This window comes from Acipenser ruthenus, chromosome 27 (assembly GCF_902713425.1).
Source record: "Acipenser ruthenus chromosome 27, fAciRut3.2 maternal haplotype, whole genome shotgun sequence".
Taxonomy (NCBI): domain Eukaryota; kingdom Metazoa; phylum Chordata; class Actinopteri; order Acipenseriformes; family Acipenseridae; genus Acipenser; species Acipenser ruthenus.
Window position 1 is genome coordinate 16,870,785 of NC_081215.1, and position 17,240 is coordinate 16,888,024.

Below are 17,240 nucleotides of genomic sequence, written 5' to 3' on the forward strand. Positions count from 1 at the left end.
ACAAGAGGACTTTTACACATAAGCAAAGTCCTCACAAGAAGGCTTGTACCAATTAAAAAAAACAAACAGAACTATTGTATATATCAATAGAATTATTAATCATTATTAGTGGGCCTACATCAGATTCGATACACATGGAAAAATTACAAATGTTAATTTCGGCAAATATTCCCTACGGTAATTTCATTATAGGTGAAACAACTTTCATGGTAAATATTTCATTTGTTTTCCATTTTTGAGTTTGAAGTCTTTACCAAGGATGTCCAGGGTCCTGTTGATAAGCTGTTTCTTGATAATCCCCTGCCTGGTTGGTTGCATTCTTTATTCTGCAAATAACATGAAGACGACATTAGTCGCAATACCACATCTCAAATGGTTATGCTGTGTAGTCCATGTTAGAACTCCATGTTGGGATGATGAGCAAGATCGAAAGAGCAAAGGAGGTTACCAAAACAAAACCATGTGACGCAATAATTTAAATTCTGAATGGATTAGTGTGCACATATCTATAGAGGAGAGACAATGGTGAAAACAAGAAAGCAGTTTCATGACCTTCTCAGCACTATAAACCTTACCACTGGGACTGAAATAATCAGGTGTCAGGGCTTGACTTTTAGACCACTAGGCCGTGCTGACTTCTTAAATGTCTCTTTTATTTTATATATAAAAATATGGCTCGAACCACAACCCTGTAGAAGGTCATTAAATACTGTATGTCAATTCAAACAAAAAAAAAAAACATGGATCGAAATGATTTTTATAAAATGAATACACTTGCTACAGAGACCAATTGCATTGTCTAGTTCATCTCAATCCTTACAAGTATGCGGAGTTTCATGAATCCGTCTTCATTTACTATATGTTTTTTTCTCTCTCCAACAAGAATGACAAGAAAAACAAGAACAATATTATCCAGCACAGAAACAACAGGGATAGCTGTGGCAGTATCTAGAGTTCCCATCAAGTTCAGTCCTGCATCGGTACTCCATCCTTTATTTTAAATTGCTTGATGTAACCATGACTCCCAGTATAAAGTGTTGTATTTGCAATATATAGAAACAAGTATTGGTTGTACCGATGAAGCCTTGAGGTCTTGACATTGTTGTTTAAAAATGTGTATTCATGTTTTTCAAGATGCAGGATCAGTGGGTAAATTATGTTTTTTTTATGACTGTTACATTGTCAGGGAATCCTGAATAATTGTAAACATATAACTACTAAATGCACATAGTAAAATAATGGAGTTTATCAAACTAAAAAGCAAAGAATCAAAACATCTTTATCTTTAATGAAAGGTAAGAAACTTCATTTCAAAGTCTTGGTTAGCACTCTCCTAAAAGCAGATACGAAGCAGATATAGACATAATGTGATGTGTAAAAAATCATTGCAAAATGAATGCCTCTCTACCTTGCAAATCTGGTATGTAGACTAATCTGAACCAGTTGGGACTGGACGGAGTTAAAACCATTACCATACTAAAGAATGTCTTGTCTAATCTTTGTTGAATGCTTTAATAGTCTCCAAACACATATTTGATCAAATCAGTAAAAATACCATTGGAATAAAAAACAGACAGCTATAAATGTTTTTCTAACTTGAATAAGCCAAGTTACTTAGAAGTTCTGATCTGCACTGAACTGTAGTATACAGGAGCAGGTAGCTGTTTGGTATATAGGTCAGTTCGGACTACTCATCGTAGTAGAACGCTCACAAAGGTCTTACATGGTCAAAATGTCATTGGTCTGTGGTTTGAGACTGTCAAGTGTCTCGGGGACATTGCAGTCACTGCCCAGTGTGATGAAGTGCTTCACGTTCTCTCTGAGGTGTGCGGTCAGCTGGAGCATGCGTCCGTGCTGCTGCCTGTCAATCTGATGCTCTCTGGTGAGATCGGACAGGGTGCCTCTGAAACACAAGCAACAGGTTTGCTAAAGTGTAGCAAATAAAACATTCCTTTCATTTCCCATGCCAGGGACACCGATTCACTATATAGGGCTCAAATCTGGTTCTGCGAACTGTGATGGAGTGTATGTCCCACACAAGAACCTGAGGTCATTAGGACCCTGGTAAGGGTTGTTCGGACAGCACTCCATCATGGATACAGGGACATAAGGCAAAAGTCCTCCATTTGTGGTAAGAGTAATCTCTCAAGTGATTCATGATTAAATGGAGAACCCAGTGCAGCTGGGACTAGTTCTCTTGGGTATATAAGGGTGCTGCTGTTCTATGTTTGTTGGTTCTGTTTGGAATGGAGGGATCAGTGTGTTGTTAAACCCTACAACTGATTGTAAGTTAAAATGACTATGGGTTGGGGTTGGGGTTGGGGTTGGGGTTGGGGTTGGGGTTGGGGGGCGGGGGACAGAGATGGCAAACCACCTTCAGTGTTTTAGTTCAGGGCTCTGAACATAGAGCTAACGTTATCTTTTGTGTTTGTTTTTGTTTGTTTGTTAAAGGGACAGACAACCTTTGGAAAATATTGTAAACAAAAGTGCGCTAAGATGCTTAAACACATTCTTGACACCAGTTGTGCCTTTTGATTACTTTCTTTCTTTTAAGGAGTATCTTAATTATATTTGATATATTTTACTGTAGATCTTTTTATGTAGACCTTTTTTTTTTTTTTTTTTTTTTAAACACAGGCTAGATCAGGGCTTCTCAAACTTGGTCCCGGGGACCCGCTGTGGCTGCTGGTTTTAATTCCAACCAAGCTCTCAATTACTTAACAAGACTTAATTGAACTAATAATTTGTTTAATTAGACATTTTTACTTGTTTTCAGCTCTTAAACAGTTGCAGTTCAAGTTACTTATCAAATGCTCTAGCTAACTTGAAATATGCAACTGTTCAAGAGCTGAAAACAAGTAAAAAGGTCTAATTAAGCAAGTGTCATTGTTAGTAAGAATCAACACCATCTTTGAACACCTGCTCTGTACTTCCAATACAGAGAATTGTGAGGGTCTGGAACCAACTACCCAGTAATGTTGTTGAAGCTGACACCCTGGGATCCTTCAAGAAGCTGCTTGATGAGATTCTGGGATCAATAAGCTACTAACAACCAAGCGAGCAAGATGGGCCGAATGGCCTCCTCTCGTTTGTAAACTTTCTTATGTTCTTGAAAGGTAACTTGAACAGTGGAAGTTCACTAGATGGGGCTGTAGCCTACAAATCTCAGCACAGGCTCTGTCAATTAAAAAATAAAAAAGCACAGTATTTGCAGCCACTCGGAATGAATGCAAAAATCATAAAAAAGTGGATGATTATGAGAATGTAACTTTAAGCTACTTACTCTTTAAATAAAGCAAGGTTTAAAGCTTTATATGACAATGATAGCTACCTAACGTCTTCAAGAAGTGCAGCAAGACAAGTCTCTTTGAGTTCAGCTCTAGCTTCATTAGCTCTTCTATGCTTTTTGTAGACTCTCCTAGAGGATGCAAGCAATGGCTCAGACTCACTCTCAAAAGGGTAGGGTGTCTCCAGCTGTGGAAACAATGCAGTAAAAGCTACAGAAGGAATTCTGTTCACTTAGCATAGTGGCTTTCGAGCTTAGCAGTGTTCACAGTAAACCCTTTAACTTTGACCTGACTAAGTTTGGTGTAAATAGTGGGATACCGCCCAGTAGCTACCCAGAGGGCAACTATGCCACAGTTGCCTCATGTGGTATAGTATTCAATTCAAAGAATATCATTTTTGTTGCATATTCTATGCAGATATCTTTAAGAAATAGAACCCGAAGAAGCAGGCTTTACCGTCTAGTAAGGCTTGCTTCGTGCCGTTAAATGTCCCGAGCCGAAGGTAAAGCCTGCTTATGAGGGTTCTATTGCCATTAGAAAATGGATACGGTAAATAAAAATTTAAATAGATTGAACGTATAGGACAGCAGGGAAGCAGACAGACAGACAACATTCAGAGGGCGTGTAGTAGAACAGAGATTTTCTTTCATCAAGCAGAAAAAAATGGTAAAATACATGAATACTATATTTACATATTTTCCAGCAGATCGATTTGGTAACAGTGATTAAACATAGCTTGAAAGATAACATTCAAGGTCCTTTACCAAGAAATCTCATCCATTTTCTAATAATAATTCTGACCAAAATATCTGAAATGTACAAAAACAGCCATGTTAGAATAAAAGGGTTGGGCGTTTAAAGTTATTTAAAAAATGAACCTTTATATGTGAGCCCTTAAATGCAGTGCCAAGTTAGTCCTGGTTTAAATAATTAGTTCAGTTCAAGATGAAGGCTGTGGAGGGTAACAGGAAAATACTCAATAATATGCAGACAAAGCTGTTTTTTGTAAATTCTTCTTTTCTAGGTTGCTCCAACATTGAGTAATCATTGTTCTCTAAGTCTGCCTCTACCTGGCTTTACACTTAAAGCAGGCTTAAAGCCGCTGAAAGCCAGACAAACTTGGAGAAAAATGATAACTCAATATTCAATTTAAGATTATGCAAATTCACAGAGTATAAATTGTTCACAGTCATGTAAAAGTGCAGGATTTGAGGTACTCATATGTAATTTATATGTGAGTCATTGATATACAAATGTAGAAAATCAAATGTATTAGCTTATAGTGGTTGTAGCTAACAAAATAACTTCATAAACCTGGCAAGCACTTCCATTAATTATATACTGTCATCTGGTACTATACTAGGTTAAAGAAAGATTTCAATTTTCTTGGCTTGCCTTCTAGGAAATCTGTTATTCATTTGACCTCAACTGTGCCTTCAGGGTCAACCATCTTACTGGCTGCAAAGCGTGTCAATCATAAGAGGAAGCAGCTGTTTGGTTAATGACAGGAGAGAAAGCCCTAGAGGGGTGGGGACCATTTCATTCTCCAGGTGGAATGACCATGACCAGATTTGTTTAACATAGTGTCATAATAGATGTCATGTTTTAAAACTACACACTTGACATCTATATAGGAATGTGCATGGCATGGAATTATTTTGTTAACTACAGTCACTTTAGATATTTTATATATTTTAAATTTCAGACAGTTTAATTTTATCCAGTTCCAATGATTAATGTCAAAACGAGATTTGCCGTACCTTTGTCTGTTTGCAAGTTTCCACGTCAGGTTCGGCTGTAGGCTTTGCTAAACTCAGAATGGAAGGTGGCTTGGCTGTTTGTCTATCTTTTGATTGTAAACTCAGTTTAGTGGGGAGGTCTGTGTGTCCATAGGAGCGTCTCAGGATACTTCCAACTTCCAAACAGTCCAGGGAAGTAGGAGACAGTGTTCTTAACCTATTGGGAAAGAATTATTACATAGAACGTGATAGACGACAAATTGTGTATTATAACATTGCAATCCCATAGAGGGGATCTGGTGTAAAAATAAAAAGACAAGAGTGAAAAGGAAGATACAGTTATACAAGCACTGAAGTCACTGCATTGGAATGATGTCATTTTGTTCCATTTCAACCAGCATGGTGCAGTGACATAATTGCATAGTAACAGTATCCATGGCGTTGAAATCACAATGGGATGAATATTCTCTTGCTAAACGTATGTTCAGTTCTGTTCACTACTAAAAGGACACAGTGGCCTTGGAAAGAGTCCAATGAAGAGCAACCAGTCTAATTCGCCTTGACATATTTTTTTTTTACTAATAATGTCTACAGACTTCTAGTTGAAAAGTCACTGAATTTCTTTCTTGTAGTATTTCTTGATGTAGCACTATTAAGTATTTAATAGTTATGGATAACAGTTAAAATAAATCAATAATAAATGCTGAGGATGTAGGTCCCTTTCGTTTGAAACATACCAGCCTAACACAGGTGCTGTCTCTTCATTATCCTGAGGAGTTTCTATTTCTCTGTCCTTCAAATAATCCTTGTCTGCAGACACCTTCCACTCAGCTGCTTGCCAAATCATTTTAACATGCACCTCTGTCATTGGTGCAGATCTTCCCTCCAGCTGTTTTAATGAAGTCAAGAAAATAAACATGTGACTGCGGAGAAGGACGTGTATTCCTTCCACTCAATTAAAATTAACAGGAAACCCAAAGCAAAATTCCAGAACATCATTTGGCATTCTAAATTAAGGACAAAAACAGAGGGTGAAATTAATTTGGTATATTGATTTTATATATAGAGAGAGAGGAGAATCAGGATCCAACAGGATACTCTTCAATCACTAGAAATACTTACTGAAGAAGAAAAGTAATTGATAAACTGATAACTCACTATTTTGATAATTGGCTATAACATTTCATTTTCTGCCTTCTTCAGATAGCATGGCAGAACTAGCGGGTAGACTGTTACTATCACTGCGCAACTTACAAACTTAAATAACATACGTCTACTTAGTCATTTCTGCCATGCTATCTGAATAAGATATATACAATGTTATCTAGCACCATACTAGGTTAAATAACACTCTCTCTGTGCATGCCTCATTTTCATGTATACTCGTGCACTTCCTAGGTCAATTCACCCCAGCAGTGTCTTCGAGGTCATCTGTATCAGATATAACCCCTGTAATTCACAGCTATTCTGAAGCCTTTACACTTGAATTATGGGTTATCTGACTGCAAGACAGTAGCTAGTTTAGAAATAGTTGAATCAAAGTGATTGAACATTGTGGGTACTTACAACGGTTGAGCCATTATCATCTTGTTTTTTAATAGAGATGTCTGTGCAGGCAAAAACACGTTTGATTGTTTTCTTTAAGTCCCTGATAGAAGCAGATTTGTCGCTTGTTAACCTGTTGTTAAAAACAGAAAAATGCAAACTTAAATGCAAAAAATAAGGTATGCAAGTAAGTAATTATTTGACAAGAATATGAACAGTACATTACTGGTGTCAGTACCATAAACATGTAGGTCTAGTGATGGGACTTGAAGCCTCAGCTGGTTTTACCCCACATGAACCAACTGAAGCAAACAGTTTTACGAAGCAAAGCTTCATATGCTTCATTTGAACCACTAGATCATGTGACCCTTGAACGGTGTTTAGCAGTAGCTATTTTACGCAATACGTACTCTTTTTGTCAACAGTGCTCACAGTGTGGTGTTTCAGTGTGATGGGGTGCAGCCTATTTTGTGGTGGTTTTGTGTTTTTGTATTGTTTAGAGTGGATATGAGTGAGTTTGGGGTGAGTGTCTGTCAGAGTGAGAAGACCTGTGTGAGAGAGTGAGTGGTTCTTTTTGGATAGTTCGAGTTTAAAGCCTGTTTTTGTGTTTGTCTTTTTGGTTGGCCATCATGCCTTTTGTTTTGTGTATATTGTTTAATTAAAAGTCTTTTATTTTCCCTGCACATCCTGACTTTGGACTCTGGGTCTCCTTACCCCGGTCAGCCTGTCACATTCAGTCAAGATGAAAAGAACATTTTTTTAATCATGATGCTACTTTTTGTTTTATAAATCATAAACATTTACATATTTTTTCAAATTAACAACAAACAAAAAAGCAATAAGTATGTACAAACAGAGCTCTTTATGAACATTATTGGTAAAAAAAATAAAAAATCCTCTGATCTGTTATAAGTGTATAAAGGATACAGAGTACACAATTTCTGTAAAAATGGAAACAGCAGGGATTCAAAGCCACCATTTCCACCACTGTGCTTTATAGCTAAAGCTATATACTACAGATGCGCTACCGAAGAATCTGCTTGTAAGTATGAATCAAAATGTCCTACTTATCACATCATTATTATTATTTGTTTATTTAGCAGACGCCTTTATCCAAGGCGACTTACAGAGACTACAGAGGGTGTGTGAACTATGCATCAGCTGCAGAGTCACTTACAAGTGCGTCTCACCCGAAAGACGGAGCACAAGAAGGTTAAGTGACTTGCTCAGGGTCACACAATGAGTCAGTGGTTAAGATGGGATTTGAACCGGGGATCTCCTAGTTACAAGCCCATTTCTTTAATCACTGGACCACACAGCCTCCTTACACACTCTTACACACTACGGTTGCTGAAGTCGCATCAAATTATGCTATCTAGTTTAGGCAAGAGCTTGTTTTTGATTGGACAACATTTTTCTATTTCTAGTATGATTATTTAAGAAGGTTTTATTGGTTAATCGCATTAGTGGTTGATATGTAAAATAAATATTCCAGGCAATTTTGAAAAAACAGCTAAATGTTCCTTTACACTGAAACGATTGTTTAAATTATAGATGCCCAATAACCGAGAAAATTTAAAATGAAATTGCTTGATATTGTATGTCAAAAGTGTATGAAATGTCACTATATAACACATTGCCTTCTCTGAGCATTACTGCAACTGTCCACTTTACTGTATGCCTTCTCTCTGGAGATAGGAGGCTGTCTTTACTCTCAATGTATTGAGCTGTGCAGATCTACCAAGAGATGGCACTAAAGAGCATGAAGCGCTTCATGTGCTTCGGCTCAGTGAATCTTTTTGTGAACCAAATGATTCAGAGGGTTCAGTGGTTCACGAGGCTTCACTTTTCCTATCACTGTGTAGGTCACCATGATTTTCATCCACAGCATATGGAATACAATAGATTTAGAACTCTTTAAAGCACCCTCTGGTCTTAACAGAGCTCTCAGAATCACGTCTAACCATTAACTGTTGTTCAGTGTGGTATTTCTTACTGATTAATTTCTTAAATCCACTAGCGGCAGAGTATTGCAGGGGAATAGGTTAATGGTGACCCCCAGGTGTACCAAGTAAGACATGAATCTAAGAGCTCTATGGAGGGTCATTGGTGCTTTAAACTCCTTGAGTTTTAAAAAGTCACAAGTGTGCGACGACTGAAATTAGAATATGATACAAAGTGATTCTAAACAACATTTGTACATTAGTTAAGATAACTCTGATATTTCATACCCATACTAACACATACAGTATATAAACATATAAGTCACCATTCAGAGAAAAAACACAAGCATAGTTAGAACTCTGTATTTGTAACATAAAAGACTTTTAATTAAACTGTCTTGCTCTTAGATACAACTTTTCCTGCAATGTTTGCCAGTTCTTTGATGACAAATTGAAATTTTATATATTTACTCCATTACATTATATAATTGTAAAACTATAGTTAGATAACCAAGAAACATGTTTCCTTTTTTTTAGTCCAAAATAAATATAAAGTAAGAGTTGTCCCAAAAGCTACAGCTTTTAATCAACACTTTTTTTCTTTCCCTCTGATGAAAAAAAATAAAATAACAACTTACCGATCAAGGTCAGATTGAGAAGCAGATTCCTTACTGTTTTCTGGGGTTTCTAAAATCTCTGGTAATTTGTTCAATTTTAATTTGTTTGATTGCCAAATAGTTCTTGAAGCAATAGTTTTCATTTTCTGAGAACTGCTTTCGGTACAGACTGCGTTGACAATGTAGATTTAGTCTTGATTTGTACTTGCCTGTGTTTGGGAGTTCTGCATTGTGACACAGCTAAACATAAGCATGAAGTAATAAGAGGGCATCATATTGACTTTGTGACAAAGTCTCTCTGTTGTCACGGTACCCACGACATTTCAGTATGTAATTCTATGAGGATCTTATATTGATTTTCACTTATATATATATATATATATATATATATATATATATATATATATATATATATATATATATATATATATATATATAGTATTTTTATGTATTGTAAACCCTCATAAAAACCACTGTATTTACATTGCTTTTCCCATGGTCAAATTATGCATTTACCATAATCTACCCTTGTTATTAATATGCTTTACCGTATCTCACTGTTCTTTACAATGCTTTACCACACTTTCGCTGTGCTTTTTCAGACTTTGCAGTGCTTATACTATGGGAATCTTGTATAAGGTAATGAATACTGCATGTGAAATTTAACGTCATTTTAAATTATTACAAAACTAAAATATATCGACTACTAAAAATACTAAATAAGGTCTACTTTTTCATGGCTAAATATATATTACTAAATATAAATTACTAAAGTATATAAATTACTAAAGTTGGCACTTTGAGGAGAGAGAGAGAGAGAGAGAGAGAGAGAGAGAGAGAGAGAGAGAGATAGAGAGACTTAAAAAAAAACATGACCAAGACAATAATCATACTACTTTTACAATTATTGAGGTTTATTTTAACACACCTCGGAGTATAAACCCATAATGCTGCTGCACTAGTAATTAGATCTTGTCATAAAACGGAACACTAGAACACCGAATCATCTTCTACCTCCCCAAGCAAGCCCCTTTACAGGTCAGATCTGTTCAGTGCTTCTCCTTGTCTCACCACTAGGGCAGCATTATCTCTAACAGAAATTTACCAGATATAGCAACATGTCACAACCAGTTTCCATTACACAAGTTGAATAACATTACTTTGCTCATGTAAACGAGTCACAACAAAATTCCAACCACAAAGGCAATAGATTATCACCATATTTTTTGTTTTAATTATTATTATTTTTTTGTATTTATATAATTGACACTAATGTTTACTTTGGTAAGCCTTGTGTGTTTTGTTTGTATAAAGTACATTTTCAAACAATTACAATAAACACTAGAATCTTTTAAAACATTTTGATAAGTCTGTGTTAAGGTACTATGCGTTCAGGAGCTGCTCTTCAGTTCACGTTGCCTGAGTTGTCCTGAGTGTGGAGTCGGGGTCCGAGTCCTTGAAACAACCTCAAACCAAATGAATCTAGTGGTAGTAGTTGGGGAACAGTTTACCTAACGGATGTTGTCCGATATCCCCCAGGAAAAATACACAAATAATAATAATAAAAAAATTCAAATAAATTATTTTGATTTATTTTTTCTAGCTAGGTTATTCTATTTGCATGCCTTTTTCAACTTGTCTGTCACCCAATGTATTGCATATAAAAACGATTACATGAAAAACAATGTAAAAGACTGAAATAAATTCAATTTAAAAAAGATATAAAAGACCGAAAACAGCACCAGACTTGAATGGGCATTTCCCTGCTTTCTTAGCGGAAGTTGTTTTAGGCATGGGCGAGCAAGCACAGTGTGCTGAGTACCACTTTTAAATGCGTACCTGGAAATAACACTACACCGGTAAGAAATGTATGTATACAACCAATAATACGGTATATTAGCCATGAAATTAATTTAAACTCCCCCCCCCCCCCCCCCCAAAGTAAACCAGAGTGTGTTCTGTTGTTTTCATTTAATTACTGCTGTGTTTGTGTAACCCGATGGGTTTGCTTGGTTGGGTGGTTTCAAAGGATTTATAATCTGCTACATTGGCTGGATAGACTGTTAGATTTTAATTTTTAATCTGAAATACTTTGTATTTCCAATACAGAAATAACAACAGAACCAGCCATATCTATTTCAACAGCTTGAAAGAAAGTGCATTAAAAAGCCTGTTCTGTGCAAATGATGCCTGTCTGATCGGTCATTTATTTTTCTAGTTGTTTTAATAATAATAATAATAATAATAATAATAATAATAATAATAATAATAATAATCTTCTTCTTATTATTATTAGCACATGTTTTAACACTATTTATACTTAATAAATTAGCTCAGAAACGTGTCAAGTTGAAATATATAAAACCAGGCACCCAAACTAAAGCAATAACAAAATGTGGTCCCACTACGGTACCTCCTGTGGTTTTACTGTGTCAGTCACAGCCTGAAGCCGGGCTGTGATTCTGCATACTCCCTCCCCGCCACGAAAAGTTGTGAGTCAGTCACTTTTTTACAGTGCAGCTGGGAGGAATGGAAGCGGTCGATTTTTGAAGACCGATACTTGAACAGTGAAACGAGACAGTAGATCAGGTAAGAGATATCAGAATTGTCACCACTTTGATAGTTTACGTTGTTTTACACACAGACTTTTATGGTAATTATTAACTCATTCACACATCACATTACAGACCAAAAATTGGCTCAGCCCATGACCTGTTTAGATACCATATCATATGATGACAACATCTGTACTAAGGTGTTACCATATTAACGTCTCACTGCTATCAAGTGTTTAACTATAAAAATACCACAGGATTACATATCAGTTTACCACAGTAGGTTGCAGATAGCCTTTATTTTGCAAAAGTTAAGGTCACGTTCTCGTGTTTAAACGGGGGCAATTATAACTGAATGGTTAAAATAAATAAATAAATAAATAAATAGTTTATTCAACTGCAACTTCACATACGTAGTAAACCTTTTTTTAAAAAAACTACCGAACATACACTTGCACCGTGTTTCACAACGTGTAGTCGCATCGTAATGACCAAATCCACACGGTTCAGTGACGTCAGGGATTTGTGTAACTCGACATAAAAGAAGTGACCATAGCAAACGGGTCCAACTCGCTCTGCTGATTTATTATAATTATGTTCACAGAGCGGGTTCCGATTGGCTGCAGTGGACCCCTGCACACATGCAGTGCAGCGACCGCTTCGAGATAGGGCGGACTTCCGTCATCATACGATTTAAGTCCTCTCCTCGCCAGAGTGCAACAAACATTTGTCAAGCGGTTTGATTAATTAATATTGGACGACCGTTCGGGTACAGCGAATCAGATCTGGCCAGGTAGTATTTTATGTGCAGCAGTAACATATACGTTTGATCACTGCACGGCAGTAATTTGAATGTATTACGTTATTTTCACACTGATGCAGTAATGACTGACAGACATTGCTTTATGAAATGCAGTCGCAGGATTTATGACAACGACGAGAAGATTTTGAACAACGACAAAATTCGTGTACTCCCTGGAAGAAAGACATATTAATAATAAGCCATTTCAAGATTTTGACAGGAACAGCAGACTCCGATAATATTAGGTGCAACATTCACCTATGAATTCTTAGCAGGACAAGAAATACCTCTTTTTGGATTGGAACGCTGCTTAGTACAATCTGAAACTTCTCTGATCCCGTAACATTATATCCATCACAGTGAGAACTTAAAAATATGTATATATGACAAGCTTATCAAGTAATTCTGCTGCTGATCATCTGTTTGACTATCAACCCTAGAATGACCAAAGTGGAGAGGAAAGGTATCCCGCTAAGGAGGTCCTCTGCAGAAGACCAAGTCAATGGGTCAATGGTCAGTATGTTGGCTCACTCCTTCAGTTCCAACGCAGTCCCTGACCTCATGAAGGCCAAGGGTTCTGTACAGTTTTCCAGAGAGAACAGTTTCAGACGGACCACTGAAACAGAAGTTTTTGATGATGGAACCAACACATTTTTCTGGTGAGTAGAAATTAAGTTCACTCTTGTGCTTTTGGTGGACAACAAATCTGGCAAACACCTGCCATAGCATTGTCAGTCAGTCACATATTTGTGCAAGCTTGGATATTGTGTCTTCTGTCTGTCAGTCCCCTATTACTGCCAGGGCTGCTGTCTTGCCCATCCTGACTGAAACCCACTTGCAACAGGGATATGCAGCTTTTATACTACAGAATTGCATTTGCACAAATAGCTGTGTGCTACATACTACAGTAAAGATGATGGGTTTCAAATGTTTTGTCCAATCCTGCTCTTAACATCCACTAATATAGTACGAAATTTACCTCATGCATATAGCATATTATGTGGTTATAATTCAGGTTTTCCTTTCCATCATATTACAATGTTTGGTTAAGAAAATATATCATTTTTCATAAGCTGCCCAGAAGTGGTTATTGTGTTTCATTGTATATTAACTTTAAGGACTTTTGTACGACAAAGCAATACATTTCTGCACTTGGTCATTATTAGAGAATATAAGGTTTATAATGCAAAAAGGTATAAACATATTCTTAATAAGCCTTAAACATGCTACAGTTGTTGTTACTAATAATAGGTTGGTGTTGAGAAATTTGAAATGACCTACAAACTGGATCATTCTCATGAAACTGATGTAGTTCAGCTGTTTTTAATGCATAATGCAGAATTGCTTTCTTTAGTTAAACTTGTAAATCTTGTTTCATCACTTATTTAATTCTGTATTCAATTAAACAACAACCACACTCAATTATAAATCAGTCTTTGCATGTTTCCTATACTCTCCTGTTTTTTGGAGATATAGGTTGTACAGTGCTGTACCCAATTTGCTGTTAAATATGATCATCACCAAACCATAGACGACCCAGCTGAATTCTAATAGCTGTCCCATCAGGTCTATAAAAGTGTATTGTGAAATCGCTATTCTAGATTTACCAGATGAATATGATAGATTAGACATGGTTTGGATAGACATTAACAAAGCTTTTTTTTGTATGTTTTATGAAAGCTTGTTATTACGTTGGCTAACTAACTTGCTTGTAATTTTCCCAGTCATTTTTAAATTGATGTAAAAAACTAATACCTTCGTGTGAAACTAAAAATATATATTATACGTATAAACTTTCTGTTTAAATGGTCGTTTTATACCATCACACGCATTTGCAATGACAAAGTAGACTTGATGTCTTGTCATATTTATATTCTTTTCTTTCAAATTTTCCATTGTTATTTAGACACAGTAGGCTACTCGGTAGCAGTGGTTTAAAATCAAATTCGAATAATAAAAATGAGAATCAATGCAAGATCTGCATAAAACACTACTTTCCATTTAAACGTTTAAAATATACCGTTAAGGATTTTTATTTTCGTTTACTGTTTAAACCTTTCCAGTCTTGCAGGATCTTGGTATCATACTAATCTGCCACAGCCTCCTAGGCTTTACCTGGGCTTGTTTACAGTCCCTAAATGTAGCTTTACAGTAGCAACAATAGAGGAACACAACCTTTCCCTATGAAACCACAATCCCCTCTAATCACCCTTGTCAGCTTGCTGTGTGCAACAGTAAATTGGTTTAAATTGCAGCTTCAAGGTCTGTTACTGTAATAAAGAAAACTAGGCAGCCAGTTGTACCATATTTGGTTTGTCATTGATTTTTATTAAAGTGGTCTGGACTTAGTGGCTAAGCATTCCAGGTCCACTCCAACGGTTATCCATGCAAGCTAGCCTGAGGGTGGGGATAGAAATGATATCTGTGTATAATCTGCCTTAAGCATTGGAGGGGTCAATGCATGTAATATCCCTAACTATGCCTCTTCAGCAAAGTGCTGTGGGATCCTTCAAGACAGATGGGACTTAAGGGTTCCGCCTTTCTGAAGAACCGGTTCTGCACAGGTCCTGCCACACTCGCACATACACGCATGCAGGCACATACTGTATACACACACACACACACACACACACACACAAACACCCCATGCTGAAGTGGTGCACTGTAGGTAGACGGAATGCTGCTGACTTACCCAGATTCTCCTTCAGCATGATTAGCACCTGTAACCGACTGGGTGCATCTGTGAGCTAAACCGAATTGCAGTGCCTGCTGAGCTGCAGTCTATATGGGGTTCAGAAAGAGAGGGCCATGCAGCTGGTATCAGGAGGCAGGTAGGTCCTGGAGCAGTTCAGTTTGGCATTCTGACAAGCGAAGGTTATGTACCAGGCAGGCTATTCAACAAAACTGGAGTCTTGGAAGGTTGCAGTAGCAGCTGTGGAAACGTGGTGCTAGCTTAGACAGCGTTTGCTACAGTACTTGCATAGCAATTGACAGGGAGAAGCCATGTACCACTTTTGTGTTTTTATACCTGTAGGAATTATTTTAACGTAGGTTTTCGGCTAATGCCTTCAGTGTTCAGATTCGGATGTTTTCTACATGAGTTACTAGTAGCTTAATGATTTAGGATTTATTGAATTTCATTATTTTACCTCTGCGTTAAATGAAAATTGACCATTTTTAGAGCGTTGTAATCTTGAGAGAATTTGGTTGGTTGTTGCCTTTTAAAAAAAAAAACAAAAAAAAACAATGTTATTCAAATTATCCTTGTGAAAGGCGCAGGTGGAATTGTGTCTGAGGTGAGTAGGTAGATCCCTGCTTTCTGTGGAGGGACAAGGGGTAATTTTAATACCCGAAGCCCTGGACTGGCTAAGTTGAGCAGAGGCCCACTTAATATGCAGAACTTACTGTACTGGACCTTACTGTCTTCTGCAGACCTGTAAAAATGAACTGAATTGCCAGCCCTGTAGGCCTACGTACTTTGTAGTCTACTGTCAGGTTTGGACTGTACTGTAACAAACTGTCTTTAGTCTTAGATTTTATTTATTTATTTTGGTTTTGTTACAACCTTCCAATATACAGTAAAAGCATTAATTCAAAAAAACAGCCCCTTCGTACGTCCTCCTCTCTCTAACAGCTTTCTTATTTTCTACGTTTAAAGAAACTTAACTCGTCTTATATCACAGGCCTTTTTAACTATTTCCTAAAGCCAGTTGAAACAGTTTTCTTTTCCTTTCCCCCAAAACAGAAGTTTAGAAATACTGAGCTCTGTTCAAAGGATCCAGTTCAAATTCTTCCTCTCTCTGTCACAGTACTGTACCCACAGTTTATGTCCATTTGCTTCAAATCGTCAGAAATTCGGACTTTTCTCTCATTACGCTTGCTGCCCACCATGTTGTTTGTAGTTTTTGTGGTTTGTGTTTCTGGACTGTACTGAATGATGCAACGTAATGACGAAAATCCTTAACCCCGCCCCTGACCTGTCTTGGCTCCCAGCCAAATTCAGAAAAATTAAATGCCTGCGGCTTCGGGCATTATAGCTCCCTGTTGGTAACAATAGTCTTCCCTCAGATTAATTTCTGTTCCTGCCAGAGAAATGTAGGGATTAATGTCGCCTGCATGTAGCAGGCAGGTATTTGAGAGAGAGAGAGAGAGAGAGAGAGAGAGAGAGAGAGAGAGAGAGAGAGAGAGAGAGAGAGAGAGAGAGAGAGAGAGAGAGAGAGAGAGAGAGAGAGAGAGAGAGAGAGAGAGAGATGTTTAGTTAGTACTCCATGTGGGAGTTATGTTTTGTTTTTGTTTTAAATAATTCAATCTGCACGAAAGTCCTTAAAAAATACAATTCTTGTCTCTTGGTCTGCTTCAAAAGGGCTATTGAACCTTTTATACAAGTGAAATCTTTCACATATGGTGGCAGCGGTATGTGCCATTTTTTGCCAGGGGAAAAGTTTCTGGAGAGCCCTGATCAAACTCTCATCACCTTGGTCTGACCTACAGTACATTTATTTAAAAATGTGCACACACCAGGAAAACCTCATTAAGTTGAGCAGACAGCTTGTTTCTAAGAATGATCCAGGTAACAAACCAAAAAAACCTGTACCAGTTTAGTTGTGCAATTCCTTTGAAAGTAATGTGTCCAGTGGTGGGAAAACAAAAAAAGTCTGATGGTACTTTAGTAAAATAGGCAGACATTTGGTTGCTCTATAAGTAGTTCTATAAGCAGCGCTGTCTTGTAGGGTAAGCTGGCCGCACAGCTGT

At 37.1% G+C, this 17,240-nt stretch overlaps 2 protein-coding genes across 5 annotated transcripts in view; one reads left to right on the forward strand and one right to left on the reverse strand.

Annotated features, from left to right (window-relative positions):
• LOC117431997 (uncharacterized) lies at positions 1-11,632 on the reverse strand. Its single transcript, XM_059002052.1, has 7 exons — positions 11,545-11,632; positions 6,593-6,704; positions 5,764-5,915; positions 5,048-5,243; positions 3,332-3,474; positions 1,724-1,903; positions 1-326 (listed from the first exon to the last, which is right to left on the reverse strand). The coding sequence occupies exons 3-7, from the start codon at positions 5,892-5,894 to the stop codon at positions 251-253; spliced, it is 726 nt and encodes a 241-aa protein (XP_058858035.1). The 5' UTR covers positions 5,895-5,915; positions 6,593-6,704; positions 11,545-11,632; the 3' UTR covers positions 1-250.
• LOC117431967 (phosphatidylserine synthase 2) overlaps positions 10,904-17,240 on the forward strand; it is a 48,487-nt gene continuing 42,150 nt past the window's right edge. The window contains exons 1-4 of one of the 4 annotated variants that reach the window (XM_059002050.1): positions 10,904-10,999; positions 11,647-11,720; positions 12,291-12,479; positions 12,929-13,147. In XM_059002050.1, the coding sequence (XP_058858033.1) occupies positions 12,930-13,147 (218 nt within the window). In that variant the 5' untranslated portion in view covers positions 10,904-10,999; positions 11,647-11,720; positions 12,291-12,479; position 12,929. Of the gene's footprint in view, positions 11,000-11,551; positions 11,721-12,290; positions 12,480-12,928; positions 13,148-15,071; positions 15,320-17,240 lie in introns of those variants that run through there. The other 3 variants (XM_059002049.1, XM_059002047.1, XM_059002051.1) reach the window with 3 other exon arrangements.

Excerpts from the sequence above, each read along its gene's own strand:
- LOC117431997 (XM_059002052.1), bottom strand. The coding sequence starts at position 5,894 with ATGACAGAGGTGCATGTTAAAATGATTTGGCAAGCAGCTGAGTGGAAG. Across the intron at positions 3,475-5,047 it reads AAACTTGCAAACAGACAAAG|CTGGAGACACCCTACCCTTT; the intron begins GTACGGCAAATC and ends TTGTTTCCACAG. Across the intron at positions 327-1,723 it reads ACCAATGACATTTTGACCAT|AATAAAGAATGCAACCAACC; the intron begins GTAAGACCTTTG and ends TGTTATTTGCAG.